Source organism: Spea bombifrons, chromosome 4 (genome assembly GCF_027358695.1).
Source record: "Spea bombifrons isolate aSpeBom1 chromosome 4, aSpeBom1.2.pri, whole genome shotgun sequence".
In the NCBI taxonomy this organism is placed as follows: Eukaryota; Metazoa; Chordata; class Amphibia; order Anura; family Pelobatidae; genus Spea; species Spea bombifrons.
Window position 1 is genome coordinate 38,021,727 of NC_071090.1, and position 17,547 is coordinate 38,039,273.

General features: G+C 40.4%; 1 protein-coding gene and 1 long non-coding RNA gene across 7 annotated transcripts; one reads left to right on the top strand and one right to left on the bottom strand.

The window, feature by feature from the left end:
• Positions 1 to 1,909: 1,909 nt before the first annotated feature.
• On the bottom strand, positions 1,910 to 10,905 carry BRD8 (bromodomain containing 8). Of its 6 annotated transcripts, XM_053465628.1 has the most exons (22): positions 10,879 to 10,905; positions 10,105 to 10,201; positions 9,838 to 9,907; positions 9,060 to 9,109; positions 8,752 to 8,874; positions 8,175 to 8,255; positions 8,002 to 8,066; positions 7,613 to 7,749; positions 7,288 to 7,506; positions 7,026 to 7,167; positions 6,606 to 6,788; positions 5,850 to 6,115; positions 5,155 to 5,538; positions 4,982 to 5,063; positions 4,804 to 4,844; positions 4,483 to 4,703; positions 4,302 to 4,394; positions 3,978 to 4,046; positions 3,708 to 3,885; positions 3,260 to 3,364; positions 2,633 to 2,677; positions 1,910 to 2,025 (listed from the first exon to the last, which is right to left on the bottom strand). In XM_053465628.1, the coding sequence occupies exons 1-22, from the start codon at positions 10,895 to 10,897 to the stop codon at positions 1,966 to 1,968; spliced, it is 2,730 nt and encodes a 909-aa protein (XP_053321603.1). In that variant the 5' UTR covers positions 10,898 to 10,905; the 3' UTR covers positions 1,910 to 1,965. The 6 variants fall into 6 exon arrangements, with proteins under 6 accessions (XP_053321603.1, XP_053321606.1, XP_053321605.1 ...); XM_053465631.1 differs by lacking the exon at positions 7,288 to 7,506; XM_053465630.1 differs by lacking the exon at positions 6,606 to 6,788.
• Positions 10,906 to 12,244: 1,339 nt separating this feature from the next.
• On the top strand, positions 12,245 to 12,449 carry LOC128490442 (uncharacterized). The gene is made up of 2 exons (XR_008353949.1): positions 12,245 to 12,341; positions 12,417 to 12,449. It is a non-coding gene; the product is annotated as an uncharacterized LOC128490442 (long non-coding RNA).
• The last annotated feature ends 5,098 nt before the right edge of the window (positions 12,450 to 17,547 follow it).

The window sequence follows — 17,547 nt, forward strand, 5'->3', positions numbered from 1 at the left end:
CTGGGTAGGAGGAAAGGGTTAATTACAGAAACCACTAGTATTTATGATTAGAGACTATATCCATGTACCTTCAACAACAAAAAAAATAATATATCCATGGGTAAGGAGTATAAAATTGTATTGGATCTCTGTAAGGAGTCTTTGACATAGCATTAAAAATAACAGGGGAGATTTGTATTTCATCTTTTGACAAATTTCTTAGTCATGTCCTTGGGATTTTATATGTGAATGTGTATGGGGCGGACATTGCATGTACTTTTCAGTAAAAGGTGTATGGTGAGCACATTGATGGATCTGAATATGATCTGTTTAAGAAGAAAAATCCCATGAAGCAAGTAGGTGATGATTTAGTGGCCGTTTCAATAAGTGGCACATCCAGCAGTACTTAAGTTACAAAAAATGTTTAATGTTATGTGATACGATTTGGGAATGTAAACATCCATTTTGGATGTCCCCATACAAGGAGGGAAACCTGTTTTATGAAATGTATTCTACACATAATAATGCACACCATTGTGAATTAACTGTGAAAAAGGTAAGGGCCGGAAAGGCAACAGTACAGGTATGAAAAATCTATGTCATAAATTAAGTCTTTAAAAAGCTTTACTATTTAAGGAAAAAAATCTGGATCTGTGGTTTGAGAGCTCAGATTAACTGGGATGTAAAACAGAGATACCAAAAATCTTCTGGATGGAACAGAGACAAAATGGCAGTAACGTGATGGTGATTCACAGAGCACAGGCAGAGCCTATGATTTTTATTTCAGAAAAAAGTATAAAAATTGCCAAGTTTGTAGTCAGGAAGCCTCCAACGCTGCAGCATGGAAAGTTTACCACAGTTTCTTTTCTGTAGACCTTGACTAAATCACACAAGAGACCAGAAACATACTGTAACTAAGTCATGGAGGAAATGGAATTTTATTTCATGTAAGTCAACATATACATTAATACAAAAAGTATACACTAGTTCCAATTCACCGTCTCTTTACATTATTCTGCAGAGAATTATTATTTTGCTTTGAAGTTAATCGTCCTTCGTTACGGAGCACATGTATTAGTCGTTTTCAATCTGATGCGGTAGAATCCATTCTACCAGTTTACGAATAGCCTCTTTTTATTAATTTTTTTTTACATAATATATTCTTGTTTGTAGCTTCAATCATTGGCAGATCACCACCATAAACATGATGCCTCATGCCACAATTTGAAGCTATACAATACTATCACTTTGTGTATAGCTTTGCTGTGATACCACTAAAAACACAATGAGTATTATAAATGAAGTGGTACATATAGAATAATACTAACTAGTGGAATTAAAGTTCTAGTAATTTCTGAGCCTTGTGTTAAGGTTTCAATTGAAGATAAATACGCAGCTAGTTTGTGGTACACATAAAACATATTTATAGCAAAATGATGGCCGTTTCATGAGTATGTCCGCTTGGTGGCATGTTGATGTAATAAAAAAAAACCCAAGCTGTTTTAATACAAGAGGCGTAACAGCATTAAATTACAGCTGGGGTTGCACAAGAACAAAAGATAATTGTCTGATGTTGAGATTATAAAAAACAAAACACACATCTAAGTGATTGCATTTAGAACAGGCTCCTGGAGCCCAAATAAAAACGACTTAATAAATACAAAGGGAATTGTTCTGTGTTCCACACTTCCACAAATAAATACTCATCTCCACACAAAATCACACTTGGTTTACGTGGCAATCACAACGACCAATTCAGGCTTTGCACACAAGATGGTAGGCGCTATTAAGCTTGTTTGCTGTACATATCTACAACCTATTTACACCGTTCTGTCACAATACCACACGGCAGCGCAAAATGGTCTCACAGTAAAACCCATACAAAAGGGATTTATAAGCCACACATAAACCGCCTCTAACACAACAGCGATTCTTCATTCGTTAAACGTAGCCCAACGTGGTGCCCAACTTCGAGCCAAACGCGGCTCACTTTTTCATTTTCATGTCGGCTTCAATCGCACAACGCCGGCCTCGAGTACCGCCATCCTGTGAAGCAAGAACACAAAGATCAGATTTACTCAGAACCTTTGCTAAACACATTCTCTTTTCCTGTTCTGAATTTTTTTTGCAGTAACTGAACGTTTTCATGAGATATAAATATCTCTGTTTCTATACTGCAATAAACACTGCTCACATACCTGCGATCCTAAGCTGGGAACTCCTGCTGCCTCAACCCTGTCTGTATTCAGAGATCATGGCTTTCCCAATCACTGCTTTAACTTGGAATAAAAACTATGCTTTCAGGAACAAATCATCTTTTTCCATGGCAGGATAGCTGACCCTATAAGCTCTGGACTCAACGCTGCATTATAATGGAGTTGCTGACAGTCGCCCTACATGCAGCATTTCTGTAGCTGCATCAAGGCAAACACAGAACTCTGTCTCTTTAAGGAGTAGATGGGATGAACGGAAGGGATACTTAGGAAAGAAAGCAGTTGACTTCACAACAGACAAAGTGAGAGGACTGAGAACAAGAGCAATAAATCACATTGAAACAAGTATATTAATTAGCTTTGTAGAAGAACAGCTCACGCACACACACACACAATGTATAAATTATATCCCCAACTCACTGCAGCTATTCAATACTTACAAAGAGAGAGAGAAGGAAGGCAGGAGAGCCCATGGGGACACTGTCCTGTTAAAGGACAAACAGAAAAACAGGTCATATACCACAGAGACTCTCCAAACACAAGACACACTAAGAAGCGCTCAGATACACATAAAGCAGAAGAGGAGCCAGAACCCGGACACGGAGCCCAGAGTGGCAAGCGCGAGAGTCAGACAACGGCATAGCGGGGATACTCCATTTAGTGTTATTCTCAGAACAATACGGTGCTGGCTTCTCTTGCAACTCAAAGCAAACAAAAAGAGGAGAACTCAACAACAATCCCACCCCCAGCTGATTAGCCTGACTAATGGAAACAGCAGAGAGGCCTTGCAATGAATAAACGAATAGCCACCACGTTGCAGCGGTTGGAAATTTTTTGTCTAACAATATTGATCCTCTATTACACGACAAAGAAAATGATAATTTGAGCTAATTTCCACTTAAGACTTCTAGGCAGGAAAGTCCCACATAAAACAAGCAGTGCTTAACCAACGGTTATTTCCAACTATACCGGTTCCAGCATGTTGGAATTACCATGCATTTTACCAGTGATCTGACTCCTATTATCTGAATGTGTTCATACCGATGTGTTCATAGCGATGTTCATACCTTCTCAGAGGCATCCTGCTTGCGTGTGGAGTCGCGACCCCTTAAGCTCTTGGCACTTATCCCTGACTCAGACGTCTGCATGATTAACTGGGTAGCCAGGAATTGCTATTTGAAGGAGGAGACAGAGAGTAACCACTTTTAGGCCGTCACACTTAAAAGGATAGCAGTGCCAAAAAGCAAGTTTAAATAAAACAATATTTATGCTAAAATTAAACTTGTCTCGTGGCTTCGACACCCATTTTCCTGGAATGAATAATGAACGTTTTCAATGCGTAAAATGACGAAAGAAATCCTTCAACTGAAACAAAACATGGTGAGTCGTTCTAAATAGTCAAACGACTGTGAGGTTGGCGGAGAGGGAATATTTGATAACTTCTTGTGATATTTATTTCTTCGTAAATTGTTACGTAAGTTATTTGTGTAAACACACAATGTTGTAAAGACCTACCTGGATCTGTTCCAGCACATCTCTCTGCATCTCCACAGCCATGTGATATACATCATGATCAGAGCTGTTGTACATGACAGCATTCTGAAACATGAGCATGATGTCCCTCTGGAATTCTGCTGTGGTTCGTATCAAACCAGTCTCAATGTTTTTCTTTATAGTAGACAGATCCATGGGTCTTAGAATCGAAGATGGCAAAGATTCAAAATTAGTCTAATTAGCAGTTACAAAAAAAAAAGTAAAACAGTGCAGAATTACATACTGATTTACCTCTGAACGATGCTGTGGTAGCCAGGAGCAATATCATCCGTCACAGGTTGGAGGAAAACATTGGCGTATCTTGGAAATGAGAGGATATATATTTTAAAACCTGTGTGTTACATTGCCTTTTAAAAATAGGAGAAAAAAAAAACCTTCTGAAAGTGTGCTTTCATGCTTTTTACAAATATATCACCACGTGGGGGAATTAGATTTTCTTTTTATATACTGTGTGCACCATTGAACATTTTTTACTAATTGATATAATGAAAATACTTCATCATTCATATGCGTTGGCAGCCATCTTTGTTATGCAATACACATCTGGTAACGGACCTGTGATTGGCTGCAGCTCTCCATACCAACATGATGGCTTTTTTCCAGATTTTCTGAGCTTGGATAGCCTCCTGGTCTTCACTGCAGACAGAGCTGAAATAATGAGAGTTACATTGTTTGTGCAAGATAAATAAAAGCTGCAGATAGGCTGACTATGCAAATTTTCAGTCCTCATGCTTACAATTGAGAAGATGCCGGGCTGCTTGGTATAGAATCAGCATGTGTGTGAGACTGAAGCTGAGCATTATGGATACTGAAACCATCATCACTTTCACTAATAGGGGGCTCATTATCCATCTCAGACAAATACTCCTCCCCTGCTTCCTCTTCCTTCGGTTCCTCAGGGCTCCCAACCTCACTTGTGACATCATCATCGTCATCCTCTTCGTCTCCTTGGGACTCCTATAACATATGAAAAAAAGTTTGGAGAGGCATTTGTGTTATGCCGACAATCACTTCTCTAAATGCAATTTTGAAAACATTTTAAACAAATAAAGTATACCTTGTTGATGCTGTTAGACTGGGGCTCAGATTTCACTGCGTCTGGAAATGGGAGGGAGCAGGACAATGAAAACATTTATACGTCATCAACTAATGGTTCCATTATCCCCCATACTCCATACTAATCCTACTTAAACCTCCCGATCTAGTAAATGTATTCTACTGAACTCGGTGCGCACCAATTAGCACTGGTTTCTGTTCAATGTTTTTCTCCTCATCATTTGTGAAATTCTCGCTCTGGGAATCTTCTAAATGAAGTTCCTACAGGAAATAGATTTAGAAAAAATTATATACTATAAAAGCAAGTTTCTTTTTTTGCAATACTTGTACTTTAGCATCTTAAGATTATTACCTCTGTTTTCAATTGATGGTCTGATTCTTCTTCCTTGATGGGCTCTTTCACACCGTTTTTTATTTGCTCCTCAGAATGTTCCTGGTGTCCCATTTGAAAAGGTGAGTGAGAAGGGAATGAGCTTCCTTCTGCCTGGGTAGGGTCCATCTCAGGCTCAGATGGCTCGGTTTTTATTTCCGATGTCAACTCCATGATGTTCATTATAGGATCGGGTTCCTTGGCCACTGGAAGGAGAGGTTGTCCAAGGGTTTCCTGCTTTGCTGTATGCTCCTGAACAGCCTGTTCCCATGGACCCCCAAGAGCTTGGGGATCATCATTCTCTTCGCAGAAGGACAAAGCAGCCTCCACCGCAGCTACATCCAACACCTCTGGATGGTCATCCACCTGAGCCCATCAATAAAATGTTTAGTTATGCTATGAAAAGCGTAAATAGTAACGAAGCTGATGAATGTTGGTCCGACAATGTGACAAACTGTAAACAAGACATATACAAAAACTCCAATATCACCCCATCACTACCATGTTATCTACATCAACAAGCTTTTAGACGAAATAAAGGAGACTTACAAATATTTACGCACACAAAAATATCTATCGTACGCCCAATAGTAGGTTTGACTATTTCCTTTCATAACCCAGTGGTGACAACTGGTTTGGCATGGTGAATGTTTGGTGGAATGTTGCTCTTTATTTACCTTGTCTTCAATGATAGCAATGATGTCACCCACGGTTTCAAAATCCAGCTCTTCCCCTGTATAAGAAACCGCAATGTCCATCTTCTCAGCTAGGTCCAAGTCTCCTTTCCCTTCTGAGACCTCATCCTTAGGTTGGCTGCTTCCCTCACCACTTCCCAGGCACTCCTTGTTGATGGTGTCAATTATCATGGAGATGTCTGTGGTGTCCATGGACACAGTGACTGTGTGAGGATCTGAAGCTGCATCACTGCCCTCTTGCTGGGACACTATAAAATACATAAAAAGCAAAGGAACCAGTTAATTGACAAAGTTCTTGATTAATGTTTACATGTTCATGGGTAGCATAACACTATAGTCAGCTGTATATTGTATGTGCTGCTCTTGGAAAATTGGTAACTAAAACATCTCACTGCTGTTTCAAAATCTAGCAATTCTATTTACCAATTGTAATGAGGAGTAGTGACATGCTCTAGCATTTGTTGCATGCCCTGGGTTGGTTAACATAGGACAATTCTAACAAATACATACACACACACCCCTCCCCTCAATAAAAGGAATGTAGATATACCCCCTACACTTTCAGTCTTCTTTTTGTAACTAAACTAAAATGAGTAGAGAGACACGTGTACTACTACGGTACATATGTAGTACTACATTGGGAAAAGATTTAAAACTTTTGGACATCTAATCCTTCCAAGTACAAAAATCCAGGTCTACAAAAGCAGAGTGATACAGAACATCCCCAAGGCAAATTACCTGGGACTGCTGTGGCCATTGGCAGTGCTGACATCATAACAATGGTGGCCTGAGACTCAATAGGGGTCAACAAAGATTTAGACGGAGATTCATTGGTGGCGGCGGCAGCAGCAGAGAAGGTAGCAAGAGGTGTGGCAAAGTGTGTAGGACCAGCTTCTAGAAGCCGGGACAAGGTGGGAGCACCTACCAAGGGCAAGAACAGGACAAGAAAGGAGGCCAGGAGGAGACAAAGCAAGGAAATAAAATTAGAATGAAACTTAGATTAGAAACTGCAGGAAGCGTTGATGCAATGGCATTTTTAGAGACAGGAGTGTAGGGGATAGACAAAGAAAACATCTTGGGTAAAGAAAATATTTGGTAGTTGGGGCAGACTGAATTGTATGCTCACTCATTTGCCTGAAAACATACCTAAAAACATACCTGATGCTGCTGGGGATGCTGGGACTGTGCCTTGAACAGGATGCGTCTCACCTCCATGAAGACCTGGTAAGACCCCAACATCCATAAGGACACCTGAACCAGCAATATGACCAGGTGGTAATGCTATTTCTCCTTCACTGACCTGGAAAGAAACAAACAGGTATGGCAAGAAACTTTGACTACTAAACATCACGTACACCCTTGGTCAAACTATGGGAGTGCGGGGACACGCTCTGTTGGGACCAGGGGTGGGGTTCCATACCAGCCGGGGACTCGTGGGCAACAGGCTGCCTTTCTTCAAGAGTTCCGAAAGCAACGGGGAGGGGGGTGGAGTTGCTTTCTGTCCCACCATCTTTTTCTGTGGTGAGTCGTCCATCACAGGGGTCAACGGGGACTCCAGGGGGGCAGAAGTAGGAGGAGGGGTATCAGGAATCCCAATGAAGGAGGAGACTGGGGTACTCGGCAAAGATCCCACACTTACCTGCAAGGAATAAGAAACAATATAAAGATATAAATAATTACATTTTAGTCATAAAACATAGCTGTTTCCTCTCCATATATTTATAGTATAAATCCATAATACACACCCCTACATTTCCCTCCTCAATGCTATTTGGTGTCAAGTCCCCAAGGCCAAATTCTCCTCCAGGAGATAAGGATCCTACTGAGGTGCGGCCCATGGTGCTTGAGGTTCTGCGTGGAATGTTCTTAGCAGCCTGTCGAGCTAAAAATATACAAAGAACAGTGTTAAAGATACAGAGAAGACAATTATTAAAAGGGTGTATAATATAACTGCCCATGTACTGTTTTATGCCTTTAATCAGAACAATAACACCAAATGTATTTACTGGAACAAAAGAAGAGGGAAAACTGTTTCTTCTTAAGAAAAAAAACAGTCATATATTCCCAAAACACTGAATTTTTGTGATATCCACGAGGCCATACCCATTAAATATGTGTTCAACGGAGTTCATACCTTGATATGCAGCATCTGTAGCCTTCCTCTTCATCTCTGCCTCCTCCTCTTCTTGTTTCTTCTTGCTACAAACACGAGAAAGACTTCATTTAATTATAAACAGAAACAATAAGGGTCATCCACAACAGCATGAGTTTTGGTTGAAATGCAGAAATGAGGAACAGAGAACCCACACCAAAATGTCATTCCAGATCTCCTCCAGTTTGCCGTCGAGGTGCCCACTTTGAATCAGCTCCGCTTCCTTCTTCAATTTCCTACCAACAACATGAGAAACCATGTCAGAAAATCCAGAGCTGTGCCCTCTAAAGTATTCAAATACATATCTAATATATATATATCTCTGCATATCAACAAGGAAATTAACCTATACTTCCCATATGGTAATTGTGATATAAGGCAACAAAAAAAGTTTACCCGTTCTGCTGGCTCTATTAGGTAGCTTGTTGGCAGCATGTACTATTTGCGTTATTGTGCATATCTTTCGATAAACCAAGGGTTATACAGAGTAAGGCTGATATAGATGAGCTAAGACCACATGAGATTTAAACTAGTAAAACCCATTATCACTTGAAAGCAAAACACCAGATTAGGGGAAACAGAGATGCTAAAGATAATTGTTGACCAACTACATGTTACAATAATACTTCAAACCACAGGCATTGCATGCTACATCATTCGTTGTAAATTAACCCTCCTTTTATGTCCCAATACATGCTAAGAGAGCTTTTGATACGAATGTGACACGATTACCTGTACTTCTCCTGAGTATCCTTGATCAGCTTCTTCAATTCCTCTATTCTTTCAGCCGTGAGCTTTCTTACAATGACATCCTCCACTGTTTCCACAACTTCCCCTCTTTCTCCTCGCTTTCGCCTGAAGGAGTGGATAACAATAAATGCCTAAGTGACCCATTTATTAAACCAAATGCAAAATACGTCCAGTAAAATGTTGTGCGAAAGCTTTTAAAAAAAGACACAAAAGAAAACTACCCCCCCCCCCAGCAAAGATGGATATTAAACATCTCTATGAAACTGACAGCATGGAAAATGTCTACTCACTTTGGGGTCTCTGTGGTCTCCAGAAGCTCAGAATACTGTGAGGCGCAATGCTAAGAGAGAAAAAAGCAAAATAAATAATTAAAAGCACCAATTGCTTTTACGGCTTCCCCTCCAAAGCTCCCAGCAAATTTTCAATATTTAAAAAAAAAAAAAAAAAAAAAACGTACTAACCAACGTGATCATTATGAAACATTTTCTTGAAAAATGTGTTCTAAATGAAAAAAATAACCTAGATTTTATTGTAACAAAATTGTGTTACCAAGAGATGATACACAGGTTTTCTAAAACTATTTTTGTGAAGAAAAAAAAGGGTGAGATTAATATATTAGGCTTTTTCAATATTAAAAATAAGACAAAGGTGGTCTTTTGCATGTGCAATTACCGTCATGGCCGGAAAGTATTGGTAACACAGTGCGGCATTTTTGCTTTAGCCAGACATCAAGTCTTAAAATCCTAATGTATACAAAAGCTAAGAAAGCACCTTGCAAACTTTGCTTCTGTTCACTTTGTTCTAGAAGCTATCTAGAGTTATGAAAGAGCACTTTGATTAATTATTTTTCACAACTGTATTTTGAGCCCAATTTATTAATTTCCAAAACAGTAGACACTACAGGGTCCGAGTTCTCTTTCTTCTTTTACCATTAAATGACTTATCAGTCCACAGCATATTACTTACATACATTCAAACAATATGACAAACTAGAACGGACAGACAAAGGGACGCATTAGGTAAAGAGGGTATAGCTCGCAGTGTGCGGTACCATCTCCAATCTCCTACCTTTTGAGAAAACCAGTCTGGGGGACGACCCGGTTCGGCAAAAGGCTTTATGGCGCGACTCACAGACACCCTGCAAATAGGATACTGTGTTTATTAAGCATTCTCAAAAGCCCAACTTCAAACGGGGAAAAGACTGCGGGGAACCCATAGATTAGACGAGAATACAAAACAAAACATCCTCAACATTTAGCGTTTAAGATTACGGCCAAGAGAATAGATGGTCTTGCATTCCTGTGTTTGCGTCCGTAAACGAAAGGGGCTTCTTACCAGTTCTGGTCGCCACTGCGCATGACAGAAGACGCGAGGCACAGCTTCTCCCGGATGGACCATGGCTCCGTCGGACCAAGGTTTAACAGCTTGTGCTCTTCGGAAGGAGAGATTGAAACAGAACTCATCAGTTACTGACCCTAACAAAAAATTAGCCACATACAACCAAGCGGACACCACGTGAACCCTAGTCATAAAGTGGGATTTTAAGTCTTCGTACACAGACTGCCGCCCCCAGATACAGCCTCCAATCTCTTTGTCCTTAAAAAGGCAGCTGTCAGACCCATCCTTCTGTGTGCTTTTCCTTTTAATCAATGAAATTACATACACATTCATCTAATCTGCTTCATCTTTAAATTTCTTTCAACGGATTATTATTATTTATTTTATTTTTTTAAGAGATACATGAAAAAAAACTGCTTGATGACCGTTTTCTATTAAGGAGCAGCAACGGCTTGTAGGCATCCCTGTCTAACGGACACAAAGCTAGGATGTTAAATTCTCTTAAATAAAAAGTATACGAGCCGATAAGCGGACATAAAACCATTTATTAGACGTATGCGGCCGCAGACACAACTATTGTGTTACGTTTTAACACAACTCTATAGGAAAAGAAGGTACGATGCAAAGTAAGCACCTCCCCGGCACTCTAATAGTTAACAATGCAATATACGCTCTGCGAAGCGAACCCAGGAGCGTCTTATAAAATGTAAGCATTTCGGTGTTTTCACTGTACAAAAAACAAGTGATAAATAAACACGCCAAAATACTCACTCCCCGTCCCGGCCGCCATTTTCTCAGCTAAAAGTACACGCCCCCCGCCGGAACACACAGTATGACGGGAGCTGTGATTTAGCGCAAAGGCTCCTGGGGATTGTAGTCTGCTTTATTGGGTTGGATGGAAAGCCGTGCCAGTTGCCTGAAGATGCGAACAGATGCAGTTATTTTAGGCAAAACGTGAAATCTCAAAAGGCTTGAAAACTCGTTTTAACCAGGATTTCTTTTTAGCTTTTGTTTCTCTGATTCCAAATTGCAATGTGATGCACTTCTTGTTATGTACTCATTGTACAGAACTGTGAATTACAACGGCATTGTATAAACAACGGCGCCATACTCTCTACAGTGCATAGATCAGGGGAGGGCTGGCACCTTCTGGCCAGGGGCAGGTAGTACCGAGTGGCCCCTTTGCACCCCTCCTGGTGATAAATGTATGCACTAGCACCAACCCTCACGCACCATAGCACTTATTCACCCTTACAAATCATACCTCACCCCGATCACAAATTACCAGATTTTACTATTACATGACGTAAAGTCATAATTTTATTAATGACACGGAGGCGAGTATTATGCTATTCTCTTTATTCCCAACAGCAGCAAAGAGATATTAAACAAAACAAAAACAGCCAATAAGTAGATAGTGCCTCTAATAACATCATGCCTGTAACGGGTTCACCAAGAGAGCTGTAGTAACTCCCAGAGATCACCCACATGTATCCTCCTGTTGTCCCCGGAATCACTTCCAGCACCAGTCAGCATGCGCACCTTGGAACCCTGCTATGTGTACCCAATAAGTAGACACACAACTACCTTGAACTGAGTACAGCAGGAATGAACAGTTTATTGTAGTAAAACATAGATTGATATAGCCACAGAACTTCATTAACATAAATTAACATTGATAAACAGGTAGACAACCCAACCTTTAATCCCCTTTAGCTACTGAATATCCCCCTGGTAGCCATCCTGTTAATGGGATTAGTTTAACAATGGAGTTCCTGCCTGTTTGGCAGCCAGGCTGGAGCCATCTCTGACTACCTTGGGGCCTTGTATGATAGGTCATTCTGTCACATATCTCCCCTTTTAAAAAGAAGACTGAACTGGGGCCAGACCCCAACCTGGTCTGCATCCAGTTCAGTCGGGGAGCACAGCTCCGTCGCTCCTAGAGTTGTGCAGGGTGCTGGCAAAGGGCAGACTAGGGTGAAAATCCTATTTCCTCCAATGTTGGAGAAACACAACCTGCACGATCCAAAAAGACTGCTTTCTTTTCAAACTCAAGTGCTGGGTTACTCCAATCTCTCAAGGACAGGATTTGGTATGTCAATGCACACCAGAAAGCCTTGAAACAAATACAGATATCACAGATTTGAATAGAAAAACATGGATTGTACCTAGTGTATCTTTTTGATCTATAGTGTTATCGCCATGAGTGAACCTTTACTCGTATTTATGTTACTGTATATCCAGGTTTGTTATTAATAAACTGTCAGAGTAACATTTATTTTAGAAAATAAGAAGGCCTCTAATAAAAGGGGAAACCTTCTAAACAAATCTAAATATATAAAGCTAAAATTAAGATAAATTAATAATTCACATTTAAAACCTGTGAACCGTGCTTTTGTATTTAGAAAATTCTGTTTTAGCTTCATTAATGCCTGAGGAAGGGACCTAACAACTTGGTCTTGAAAGCTTGCAGTTAAACTGTCAGTTAGCCAGTAAATGGTATCATCTTAACCCCTTCCATACCGGTGACGTACCTGGTACTTCCTGGTTGTGTGTCACACACAGACCGGGACATACTAGGTACGTCATCGATGATGCGCGATCCAGCGGCGCTGTGGACGATGGGATCGCGAGGGGCGGCTGCTACTGACTTCTGGGTGTCCCCAGCGATCTGTAGCAGCCACTCCCCCTCAATTCCGTGCATGTGATCGCTTTGAAGCTAATTAAAACATTTAAATAAAACTGCGGTCTTCAAGGGAAGACGCAGTATGAGGACGCCGGTCCTGAAGGGGTTAACTATACTTTTCTCCTGTTTTTCCATATCTATCACGGTACAAACCTTTTGATTATTATAACTGATTATAAAATATAAAGATATGTGTCGCTGTACTTTTATCACCATCAATTTTACATCCTTGCTTACTTGTTACTGAAATGATCAAATCACCAATTGATCTAGGGAAAGAAAAGGGCAATAATCAATATAATCATCAGCATAGACTGCTACAAATAGAAAGATAAATGATTAATAATGGTGAAAAGTATAGTCAGATAGTTAAATACGAAAAGGAATATGTACAATGCTATAAAAAAAAACACTGAACACTTAAATAGGGCAAGTAATCTAAATAATAATGTGATTTTTAACTATGTGTTAATGTATCTGTATAAGAAAACCAAACAATCTATAATGCATAATGATGTCACTTACTATATAATCTGAGTTATGATCTAACTACATAATGCACCAGGAGATAGTATGCAGTTTCTGTACCACAATCAAGATAATTTGTAGTTGTCTTGTTTATTCTTTTGGTTATATAACTTATTGTAGATTTTAATACTTTTTATTGTTGTGCCTCTTTGGAGTTCCGTTGCCGTTCTGTAAATTATTACAATTCAATATATATGTGTATATATATATATATATATATATATATATATATATATATATATATATATATATATATATAACGTGTGTGTGTAACAGAATTTGGTTCACAATTTAGGGTGAACACATATCCATACTTGGGAACTTGTGGGCTCTGGCTATCCGGAGCCTCCCCTTGCAGGACCCGGCCAGGATTGCCCACTGTCGTCGGTAGGTGGTCCCGCTGATGTTGAGGGAGTTTCCGCTAACATCAGTGGGTGTTTCCACTGACATTGCAGGAAACACCCCCATCTAAAGGGGAAATGGGCGGGGAGTAGGGTGTGTCAGAACTCCGCTCCCGCCCCAGGCAAGATTCGGGTTTTGAAACAGAGAAGCAGTACTTCTGGAATTACAGGGTTTTTTTTTAATAGTGACCTACCTACACTATATCTGATTATACATGTAATGCCACTTCCTTTTGAAATAGATATTTCTTAATAACATTGTGGTTTTATCAGCCAAGGTTGCGTGCCTGCTTTACCATGGCAAGGAGAGAATAAAGAAAAACATTTACATATTGGAAACGTGGTATTATCTTTTTAAAAACAAGGGCTTTATATATTAAAAATTAACATTTTGCACCAGGGAAACTAAATCAAACGTGTTGAATAAAATAAAAAAAAATTCTTCTAGGATCTCCCCGAGGAGAGACCCACTGACGTCTTCTCGTCTGCAAACGGAAGTCTTCAAAGGGGGAGTGGGGGCCAGGTTCATTACCATACAGCTTTATTGTTATTGTTTTATATAGCACCATCAAATTCCATAGCGCTGTACAATGGGTAGACAGGACATAACAAGTAGTATGTAACATAACAAATTGACTAACAGAGACAACAGGTGAGGGGGGCCCTGCTCAAACGAGCTTACAATTTGTGCAATAAAAATCACAGTTAATGAATTCTGCGAGAGATCATTTGCAAAGAGAGCGAAGCCTATTTGGTTAAAAGAGACTTTTGAAGGAACACGCCAGGATTCCGATCAGTAGCAGCATGTACAGGGTATAAAGCCATGACCCAATGCATGTTATCATCGACGGAGCGGCTTTGTAAGGGGTCACCAGAACCGCAGCATAACGGTCATTTACTACTGAAGGGGAGGAGGATTCGCCCCTTTCCTCCTGGATCAAGACTGTATTAACATAAACTAAGTTGCTAGCCCCACCTCCACATGCAGCCACTCCCCAAAAAAGAGGACGAGCTCCGGGAGCCTATCCAGGGAAGTTCCCTGGTATGCTTGTGTGTACAATGGCAGCAGCCATCTTTACTTGCTGCTGTTGTGATGTGCATGATTATCCCTCCGCATCCCAGTGTCTCTTCTCTGTAAAGTTGCTGATTGATTCAAAAAGCCTGGTGCAATAAGGCTGGCCACCTTTTCTCACAGATCCTTGAAGATATTTCCCTTTACAGATATTTCCCCAAACTGAGCGATCAGTCCAGAGCTCCATGATTCTATATAGATTGTTTAGTATTTCCAAATTTTGCTTGGCTTGTAGTATTAAGGACATTGGCTTAATTCAAGGTGTAAGGCTTAACTTCCGTCCCATATTACTCTAAGAGCTGTTGAGTAAAGAAGGCTTCTCAGCCTCCACAATATGTATCCTTGTCACTCAAGCCACTTGGGAGAACCAGGAAATCAAGATACAATCCCACCCAGCATGGCATTCCATAGGCCAGTGCTTCTCAACCTGCAGTACTTGTACCCCTTGCACTTCTACGGATAGGTTTAAAAGAATTTTGAAAACCTAATTCATAAAGCTTATGGTATTACATGGGAATACATCAGGGGAGGGCCGGCAGCCTCTGATCTGGGGGGCAATCACAAGGCAGGATCATTTGGCATCCTCACATAGGAGTAGAGACATATGGCCACTACCTCACTCCATTTGTCAGTCCCTGGGTGTACAGTAAATGCACAGAGGGACTTAGCAATAGACTTGGTTATGGCCGCCAGCCCTCTCCATTACGCTTGGTCTGAGTGCTAGAATAGGATCTCCTTTCCCAGCACTTAGAAGCAGGCAGTGGCAACCCACTAGAGCAGCAGGACAGGGATAAGCCTCCTCCTGAGCCAACAAAAGCAGGCGAGCCAGCAGTGGTACCTAAAAGTAGATTAATCTAAAGTCAGCAAATTAAAAAAGAAAGTAATGGCCAAAAGCACAAGCCAGGGGGATGCCCAATGCAACTTTCCTTCTGATTGCCCCCGGGCCAGCCCTCTCCTGGTCTATGTTAAGGGAAATGATCCTAGGGCACAGACTGGGTTTGTACAAGTCGTGATGAGCGAAAGGGCTTTGCCGGCAGCGTCTCGATCGGACAGCCCCTGAATTTTAGTTTTTTTTGGCCCTTAGCACACGACCAGTTCATAAAAGCCTAGTAAGGCCTGAAGAGCACATTTCCCAGGTAGTACTATCTGTTAAGGCACTGTGCTTTAACTCTTAAGTGACATTCTACTGCAGGACACCTATATTAAATATTCAATTTCTTATGAAAATACAAGAAATATATTTAACTTCCAATGTTATTATAACAATAATGCATGAAACAAAACGTAAATGACACACACATAACACAATGAAACCAATCTGATTGGTGGGTGAATGTATTTATTTTCTATTACTAATATAACCTATAGAACGCGTTGTAGGGGTGGAACGAGTCACCAGCACAGTATTCTCACCCGGAAGCTTCAAGCGGCCTGAGCTAGGTCGAAAATACACTTAACAAGTTTGTTCGACTGGGCGACTTCCCTTATTGGGCAGACGCTGCCGTCTTAGTCGTGATTGGGTAGAATTGACAAGGGTCATTGTGATTGGCTGACCGTACTAGCGCCTGGTTTGAATTCCATACTTTCTAACAGTTGGGGAGTCGCGAGCGTGAGTGAAAGCAGTACCTGCTCCGGGAGGTAAGGATCGGTACCGTGGAGCGGTGGGTTTCCCGGGGCAGGGGGGTGTCAAGCAGATAATGTCAAGTTTTATAAATCCTTGTCGTGTGTTTTTATTTATAAACTAAAAAAACAAACTCCTAATTCAGACCTTTTACGCAGATTAGGAAATGTATACCCACTGCAATAAAAATCTCTGCCTCTTGTGATACGGTTATAACGATTAATGTCCGTGTGTTCGCAGGTAAAGAGTAAATATCTCAAATTACTTGTATACATTTTCTGTATAAAAACCAGTGTGCTCGTACCTCCTAAAGTCTGCCTTGGGCCAGGGCACCTTTAGATATATATATATATATATATATATATGTGTGTGTGTATAATATATATATATATATATATATATATATATTACTAGATACATATATAATGAGATAAAATACACAGGAAGCATGCAATGTGATGGTGTTTTTAAAAGAGGGATTGCTCTGTGGATGGGATGTGAAAGGGGTTTGTTTGAGAGTTCTATACAGGATTTCACAATCCACTGTTCAGCGACCCTTCGCTTATATTTATTAAATGGGAAACATTTGAGTTCATTAGCGCTTGTTAACGGTGAATGATAAGGGATCGAACTTTCCACACAGTTTCTTTACTGTGTGGAACGGGGGCAAAAAAACACATATCAGGTGACTTTTTAGAGGTATAGGTTAGTATTATTTTGCATTGCAATCGTACTGAGTGCCTAAGGTCACAACGGTCTAGCTGGAATCGCACATCTCTGCTACATACCAGTATGTCACTGTTATGGAATGAGCTATAAATACACATAAGGATTGCTGATGTAAGGCTGGAAAATACCACCAAGGTAGATCCGACCCCATAAAGGCTATGCGGTTATTGGGTGGTGTTGCCCGTCCATCTATTCTGTTTCTTTTTTTTTTTTTTTTATGTGTTAATGACTTGTATGTGGTAAAATATGCTCCAGTTTAGAGCACGCTAAGCTTCACACAATTTACGGGATATCTTTAAATTTGATTCCTAAATAATGGAAGTAGATCCTAAGAGCTTTATCTCCATACCTTCGAACGTTGGCCCAGGTTTTGTCGAGCAAAGTGTTAAATTACGATAAGAAT

Excerpts from the sequence above, each read along its gene's own strand:
- BRD8 (XM_053465628.1), bottom strand. Across the intron at positions 9,110-9,837 it reads CAGACTGGTTTTCTCAAAAG|CATTGCGCCTCACAGTATTC; the intron begins GTAGGAGATTGG and ends TTTCTCTCTTAG. Across the intron at positions 6,116-6,605 it reads AATGGCCACAGCAGTCCCAG|TGTCCCAGCAAGAGGGCAGT; the intron begins GTAATTTGCCTT and ends TGTATTTTATAG.